This window comes from Arachis hypogaea, chromosome 17, assembly GCF_003086295.3.
Source record: "Arachis hypogaea cultivar Tifrunner chromosome 17, arahy.Tifrunner.gnm2.J5K5, whole genome shotgun sequence".
NCBI classification, from domain to species: domain Eukaryota; kingdom Viridiplantae; phylum Streptophyta; class Magnoliopsida; order Fabales; family Fabaceae; genus Arachis; species Arachis hypogaea.
Window position 1 is genome coordinate 72,615,067 of NC_092052.1, and position 8,537 is coordinate 72,623,603.

Genomic DNA, 8,537 nt, shown 5'->3' on the forward strand with positions numbered 1-8,537 from the left:
TGAAGAGGAAACTAAGAGAAGCTAAATTACAACAATCCAGCAAGCACCTTTCTGAAATTTTCGAACAGGAAGAGGAGATGGCAGCCAAAAATAATAATAATGCAAGGAGGATGCTTGGTGACTTTACTGCACCTAATTCCAATTTACATGGAAGAAGCATCTCCATCCCTGCCATTGGAGCAAACAATTTTAAGCTGAAGCCTCAATTAGTTTCTCTAATGCAGCAGAACTGCAAGTTTCATGGACTTCCATCTGAAGATCCTTTTCAGTTCATAACTGAATTCTTGCAGATATGTGATACTGTTAAGACTAATGGAGTAAATCCTGAAGTCTACAGGCTTATGCTTTTCCCTTTTGCTGTGAGAGACAGAGCTAGAATATGGTTGGACTCTCAACCTAAGGATAGCCTGAACTCTTGGGATAAGCTGGTTAAGGCTTTCTTAGCCAAGTTCTTTCCTCCTCAAAAGCTGAGTAAGCTTAGAGTGGATGTTCAAACCTTCAGACAGAAAGAAGGTGAATCCCTCTATGAAGCTTGGGAGAGATACAAGGAACTGACAAAAAAATGTCCTTCTGACATGCTTTCAAAATGGACCATCCTGGATATATTCTATGATGGTCTGTCTGAATTAGCTAAGATGTCATTGGATACTTCTGCAGGTGGATCCATTCACCTAAAGAAAATGCCTGCAGAAGCTCAAGAACTCATTGACATGGTTGCTCATAACCAGTTCATGTACACTTCTGAAAGGAACCCTGTAAGTAATGGGACGCCTCAGAAGAAGGGAGTTCTTAAAATTGATACTCTGAATGCCATATTGGCCCAGAATAAAATATTGACTCAGCAAGTCAATATGATTTCTCAGAGTCTGAATGGAATGCAAGCTGCATCCAACAGTACTCAAGAGGCATCTTCTAAAGAAGAAGCTTATGATCCTGAGAACCCTGCAATAGCAGAGGTGAATTACATGGGTGAACCATATGGAAACACCTATAATCCCTCATGGAGAAATCACCCAAATCTCTCATGGAAGGATCAACAAAAGCCTCAACAAGGCTTTAATAATGGTGGAAGAAACAGGTTTAGCAATAGCAAGCCTTTTCCATTATCCACTCAGCAACAGACAGAGAACTCTGAACAAAATACCTCTAATTTAGCAAATTTAGTCTCTGATCTATCTAAGGCCACTGTGAGTTTCATGAATGAAACAAGGTTTTCCATTAGAAATTTGGAAGCACAAGTGGGCCAGCTGAGTAAAAGAATCACTGAAACCCCTCCTAGTACTCTCCCAAGCAATACAAAAGAGAATCCAAAAGGAGAGTGCAAGGCCATTGAATTAATTACCATGGCCGAACCTGTAAGTGAGGTTGAGGACGTGAATCCCAAGGAGGAAGATCTCCTGGGACGTCCAATGATCAATAAGGAGTATCCTTTTGAGGAACCAAAGGAATCTGAGGCTCATCTAGAGACCATAGAGATTCCATTGAACCTCCTTATGCCATTCATGAGCTCTGAAGAGTACTCCTCTTCTGAAGAGAATGAAGATGTTACTGAAGAGCAAGTTGCCAAGTTCCTTGGTGCAATCATGAAGCTGAATGCCAATTTATTTGGTAATGAGACTTGGGGAGATGAACCTCCCCTGTTTACCAATGAATTAAATGCATTGGATAAACTGAGACTGTCTCAGAAGAAACATGATCCTGAAAAGTTCCTAATACCTTGTACCATAGGCACCATGACCTTTGAGAAGGCTCTATGTGACCTTGGGTCAGGAATAAACCTCATGCCACTCTCTGTAATGGAGAAATTGGGAATCTTTGAGGTGCAAGCTGCTAAAATCTTATTAGAGATGGCAGACAATTCCAGAAAACAGGCTTATGGACAAGTAGAGGACATATTAGTAAAGGTTGAAGGTGTTCACATCCCTGCTGATTTCATAATCCTAGATACTGGGAAGGATGAGGATGAATCCATCATCCTTGGAAGACCCTTCCTAGCCACAGCAAGAGCTGTGATTGATGTTAACAGAGGTGAATTAGTCCTTCAATTGAATAAGGACTCCCTTGAGTTTAAAACTCAAGGACATCCTTCTGTAAACATGGAAAAGAGGCACAGTAAGCTTCTCTCAAAATAGAGTTAACCAGAGCCCCCACAGTCAAACTCTAAGTTTGGTGTTGAACTCCCATATCCAAACTCTAAGTTTGGTGTTGGGGAGTCTCAACAATGCTCTGAACATCTGTGAGGCTCCATGAGAGCTCACTGTCAAGCTATTGACATTAAACAAGCGCTTGTTGGGAGGCAACCCAATTTTTTTTATTTAATTTTAATTTATTTTTATTGTTATTTCATGTTTTATTAGGTTCATGATCATGTGGAGTCACAAAATAAATAAAAAAAATTAAAAATAGAATCAAAAACAGCAGAAGAAAAATCACACCCTGGAGGAGGATCTTACTGGCGTTTAAACGCCAGTAAGGAGCATCTGTCTGGCGTTCAACGCCATAACAGAGCATGTTTCAGGCATTGAATGCTAGAAACAAGCAGCATCCTGGCGTTCAGATGCCAGAAATGCACAGTGAAGAAGAGCTGGCGCTGAACGCTAGAAACAAGCATCTGGCTGGCGTTCAACGCCAGAATTGTATGCAAAGGCGTTTTACATGCCTAATGGGTGCAGGGATGTAAATCCTTGACACCTCAGGATCTGTGGACACCACAGGATCATCTCAGGATCTGTGAATCTCACAGGATCCCCACCCACCTCACCCTCTCTCTCTCTCTCCATTCATGGTCATCCCTTTTGTTTTCCATTCACCACTTACATCCATACACACATCCCTCCATCTCCTCCATATCTTCTTCTTCTTCTTTTTCTATTCTTTCTTCTTTTGCCCGAGGGCGAGCAACATTCTAAGTTTGGTGTGGTAAAAGCATAAGCTTTTTATTTTTCCATTACCATTGATGGCACCTAAGACCGGAGAAACCTCTAGAAAAGGGAAAGGGAAGACAAAGGCTTCCACCTCTGAGTCATGGGAGATGGAAAGATTCATCTCAAGCTTCCATAGCTCAGTGGTAGAACATTTTACTGCAAATCAAGAGATCCTTGAGATACCTCAGGGGATACATTTTCCTCCACATAATTATTGGGATCAACTAAGGATAGGAGCACCAAAAAGCAATGAGGGAGGAGCAAAAAAGACAAGGAAGAGACATAGAAGAGCTCAAGGACATCATTGGTTCCTCAAGGAGAAAACGCCACCATCACTAAGGTGGACTCATTCCTTGTTCTTAAATTTTCTGTTTTTTGTTTTCTTATGTTAAATGTTTATCTATGTTTGTGTCTTTATTACATGATCATTAGTGTCTAAGTGTCTATGCCTTAAAGTAGTGAATATGAATCCATCACCTCTCTTAAATGAAAAATGTTTTAATTCAAAAGAACAAGAAGTACATGAGTTTCGAATTTATCCTTGAACTTAGTTTAATTATATTGATGTGGTGACAATGCTTCTTGTTTTCTGAATGAATGCTTGAACAGTGCATATGTCTTTTGAAGTTGATGTTTTAGAATGTTAAATATGTTGGCTCTTGAAAGAATGTTGACAAGGAGACATGTTATTTGATAATCTGAAAAATCATAAAAATGATTTTTGAAGCAAGAAAAAGCAGCAAAGAACAAAGCTTGCAGAAAAAAAATAAAAAAAGAAAAAAAAATAGAAAGAAAAAGAAAAAGCAAGCAGAAAAAGCCAAAGCTCTTAAAACCAAAAGGCAAGAGCAAAAAGGCAATAGCCCTTAAAACCAAAAGGCAAGGGTAATGAAAAGGATCCCAAGGCTTTGAGCATCAGTGGATAGGAGGGCCTAAAGGAATAAAATCCTGGCCTAAGCGGCTAAACCAAGCTGTCCCTAACCATGTGCTTGTGGCGTGAAGGTGTCAAGTGAAAACTTGAGACTGAGCGGTTAAAGTCAAGGTCCAAAGCAAAAGAAGAGTGTGCTTAAGAACCCTGGACACCTCTAATCGGGGACTTTAGCAAAGCTGAGTCACAATCTGAAAAGGTTCACCCAGTTATGTGTCTGTGGCATTTATGTATCCGGTGGTAATACTGGAAAACAAAGTGCTTAGGGCCACGGCCAAGACTCATAAAGTAGCTGTGTTCAAGAATCAACATACTGAACTAGGAGAATCAATAACACTATCTGAACTCTGAGTTCCTATAGATGCCAATCATTCTGAACTTCAATGGATGAAGTGAGATGCCAAAACTATTCAAGAGGCAAAAAGCTACAAGTCCCGCTCATCTGATTGGAGCTATGTTTCATTGATAGTTTGGAATTTATAGTATATTCTCTTCTTTTTATCCTATTTGATTTTCAGTTGCTTGGGGACAAGCAACAATTTAAGTTTGGTGTTGTGATGAGCGGATAATTTATACGCTTTTTGGCATTGTTTTTAGTATGTTTTTAGTAAGATCTAGTTACTTTTAGGGATGTTTTTATTAGTTTTTATGTTAAATTCACATTTCTGGACTTTACTATGAGTTTGTGTGTTTTTTTATGATTTCAGGTATTTTCTGACTGAAATTGAGGGACTTGAGCAAAAATCAGATTCAGAGGTAGAAGAAGGACTGCTGATGTTGTTGGATTCTGACCTCCCTGCACTCAAAGTGGATTTTTTGGAGCTACAGAACTCAAAATGGCGCGCTTCTAATTGCGTTGGAAATTAGGCATCTAGGGCTTTCCAGAAATATATAATAGTCCATACTTTGGCCGCGTTTAGATGATGCAAAAAGGGTGTTGAACGCCAGTTCTACGCTGTTGTCTGGAGTTAAACGCCAGAAACACGTCACGAACCAGAGTTGAACGCCAGAAACACGTTACAACCTGGCGTTCAACTTCAAAAAGAGCCTCTGCATGTGTATCATTCAAGCTCAACCCAAGCACACACCAAGTGGGCCCCGAAAGTGGATTTATGCATCAATTACTTACTTTTGTAAACCCTAGTAACTAGTTTAGTGTAAATAGGACTTTTTACTATTGTATTAGACATCTTTGGTCCCAGTTTTAATCTATTGTTCATCTTAGGAGACTATTGATCACGTTTAGGAGGATGGCCTCTCGACCATGCCTGGACCTTCATCACTTATGTATTTTTAACGGTAGAGTTTCTACACTCCATAGATTAAGGTGTGGAGCTCTGTTGTTCCTCATGAATCAATACAAAGTACTACTGTTTTTCTATTCAATTCAACTTGTTCCGCTTCTAAGATATTCATTCGCACTTCAACATGAATGTGATGAACGTGACAATCATCATCATTCCCCCACAAACGCGTGCCTGACAACCACTTTCGTTCCACCTTAGATTGAATGATTATCTCTTGGATCTCTTAATCAGAATCTTCGTGGTGTAAGCTAGATTGATGGCGGCATTCATGAGAATCCGGAAAGTCTAAACCTAGTCTGTGGTATTCCGAGTAGGATTCTGGGATTAAATGACTGTGACGGACTTCAAATTCGCGAGTGCTGGGCGTATTGACAGACGCAAAAGGAGGGTGAATCCTATTCCAATATGATCGAGAACCTCAGATGATTAGCCGTGCTGTGACAGAGCATTTGGACCATTTTAACAAGAGGATAGGAAGCAGCCATTGACAACGGTGATGCCTCCAGATGATTAGCCATGCAGTGACAGCGCATCGGACCATTTTCACAGAGAGGATGAAAGTTAGCCATTGACAATGGTGATGTCCTTACATAAAGCCAGCCATGGAAAGGAGTAAGATTGATTGGATGAAGACAGCAGGAAAGCAGAAGTTCAGAGGAATGAACTCATCTCCATACACTTATCTGAAATTCTCACCAATGATATACATAAGTATTTCTATCTTTATTTTCTGTCTATTTATTATTTATTTTCGAAAACTCCATAATCAATTATTATCCGCTTGACTGAGATTTACAAGATGACCATAGCTTGCTTCATACTAACAATCTCCGTGAGATCGACCCTTACTCACGTAAGGTTTATTACTTGGACGACCCAGTGCACTTGCTGGTTAGTTGTATCGAAGTTGTGAATGAAAAACAATTTATTAAGACGTGCATACAAAGTTTTTGGCGCCGTTACCTGAGATCACAATTTCGTGCACCAAAATTCTTGCATGCATTGCAGGATGCTTGCAAAATAATATAACATAAACATTGGCTCAAAAAAGCCTTTTGGAATTGAAATCTAACTCCTAGCACTGAAATTAGGCATAGTACTTCTTAATATACTTGAAATTGATGGGGACAGTGATTGTTCTATGATTTGGGTCTAGTAGGATGCAATGTCTGTTGGGGTGTACTTTAGAAACAATATAAGGACCCTCCCATTTGGGAGCTCATTTTGGCAAAGCATATTTTTCATTACTGTGTCTACTGATTTTAGTACTAGATCTCCCTCTAGGAACACCCTGGGCCGAACATGCTTATCATAAGCTAATGCTAGTCTTCGGTGGTATTCTTCTATCTTGCTTCCCACAACTTCTCTTTTTTCTTCCAACTTTTGCAACTCAGCTTCACGATCCCTTGCTTCGTCTAACAACATTTTGGCGGTGGGTACTTCAATCTCTGCAAGAAGGGTGTTACTCTAGTTGTTCCATATCTGGTTGTTCTGTAAGCCCAGAGAGCAAGTGGTAGGTATTCACTTCAATCTTTATGGGCATCGGTCACCATCTTTGTGAGTATTTTCAAAAGGCTCTTATTAGTAGCCTCTGCCTGGCCATTGCCCTGTGGGTAGTAGGAGAAGACTTGTGATGTTTGATTTGGTACTGTTCAAGAACACCCACACTCTTTGGTTAACAAAGTGGGTTCCATTATCAGATACTAGAACACTTGGCAGCCCGAACTTGCATATTATATTTTCTTTGATAAATCTCACTACTGCTTCAGCATTTGCTTCCTTGACAGCCACAGCCTCCACCCACTTGGTGAAACTTTCTGTTGTAACTAGAATCCATTTCTTCCCCATTGATGGGGGGTTGATTGGTCCCACAAAATCTACCGTCCATGTATGGAATGAGTATGGTGTCTTGAGGCTGTTCTTCTGCACGCTTGGTGCATGTATCAAGTTTGTATGCTTTTGGCATTGTGGACCCTTCCTGGCCCAGTTGATTGCATCTTCCTTCATTTTTGGTCAATAATAGCCAATCCTAATTAATTCATACCACAAGGCCCTTCTTCCTTGGTATCTTCCACATACTTCTTGATGGACTTCTTCTAAGACTTTGTCTTTTTCTTCATCTCGAACACATTTTAGCATCTCCCCGGTAAAACTCTTCTTGAACAACTCACCTTTCTGCAAAATATAGCATTCTTATTTCTTCTTCTATCTCTCACCTTTTATTTTTTTTGAAGGCAAAACTCCAACATCGAGGTACTCTATGATAGGTTGTTGCCAATTGTGAACATTACATATTTGTATACTTTCTTTCGTTTCTTGACAAGACTTGCAAGATACTTGTAATTCATCACAATGAGACTTCATTTTTGGCTAATAAATACCCCACATCTGGAGCCTTTAGTACAACCCAGGGCCCTCTTCTCCGCAAGTGGCTCCATGTAGTTGTTTTACTTTTTCTTTTCCTTCCTCTTCTTTTACACATTTCATGAGGAGTCTATCGTTGCTTCTTTTGGACATTTTCCCATTGAGGAGGAAAAATCCTCTTGTTTCTTTGGTGATGTTGAGCGTTCTGAGATGTTCATGTTGAGGCATTCGCCAATCATTGATTTTTCCTTCCATTGATATTCTTTCTTCTCTGGTAGAACTTTCAGCTGTATGGTGTTCTAAAGCATGTTGTCCATTTTGAATGGTAACTCTACTCCCTAATGTTGCTAGAGCATCTGCATGCTTATTTTCTATTCGGGAAACATGCTCAAATGAAATGTTTTCAAATACCTTCATCAGGTGCTAAACTTGTTCTCTGCATAAGGCCAGACTTCTTTCCTTTGTGCCGTACCCTCCTTGGATCTGTTGTATTATCAGGTTGGAGTCTCCTTTGACATGAAGTTTTTTTATACCAATTTCTTGAGCCATCTTTAGACCAAACATTAGAGCTTCATACTCCGCCTCATTGTTGGTGCAAGAGAAATCCAACCGAAACATGAAAGATAGATTTCTTCCATGGGAGTCTATAAGGACGACTCCTGCCCCTCCTTGTGGATTCGAGGGTGTTTCGTCAAACATGAGGGTCCATATTTTTTCTTCATTGCAAGCATGAACAATCTCTATTGTTCCTGGAATTTGATCTGACAACTTTTCAATAGTTGCTTTTTCAGGACAAATTGACAGGAGGTCAGCCAAAGCTTGGCTCTTAATGGTGGTAGGTGTTACCAATTTCACATCATATTCGCTTAATAGGAGTGCCCAATGACCCATTCTCCCGATCAACATTGGCTTTTCGATTAAAAATCTGAGACCTTCATTTTTTATACAACTTCTACTTGGTGTACTTGAAAGTAGTGTCGGTATCTTTGTGAGATGTATACCAGAGCCAGGCAATGT

At 40.0% G+C, this 8,537-nt stretch overlaps 1 protein-coding gene and 1 non-coding gene across 2 annotated transcripts; both read right to left on the reverse strand.

Moving 5' to 3' along the window:
* Positions 1-473: 473 nt before the first annotated feature.
* On the reverse strand, positions 474-581 carry LOC112767823 (small nucleolar RNA R71). The gene has a single exon (XR_003185263.1). It is a non-coding gene; the product is annotated as a small nucleolar RNA R71 (small nucleolar RNA).
* Positions 582-6,308: 5,727 nt separating this feature from the next.
* LOC140180626 (uncharacterized) lies at positions 6,309-7,004 on the reverse strand. Its single transcript, XM_072221882.1, has 2 exons — positions 6,806-7,004; positions 6,309-6,604 (listed from the first exon to the last, which is right to left on the reverse strand). Exons 1-2 carry the CDS (start codon positions 7,002-7,004, stop codon positions 6,309-6,311), a joined length of 495 nt encoding a protein of 164 aa, XP_072077983.1.
* Between the last annotated feature and the right edge of the window lie 1,533 nt (positions 7,005-8,537).

Coding starts and splice junctions, on each gene's coding strand:
- LOC140180626 (XM_072221882.1), bottom strand. CDS start 7,004: ATGGGGAAGAAATGGATTCTAGTTACAACAGAAAGTTTCACCAAGTGG. Junction 6,605..6,805: donor AGTGTGGGTGTTCTTGAACA/GTACCAAATCAA, acceptor CCCTTCTTGCAG/AGATTGAAGTACCCACCGCC.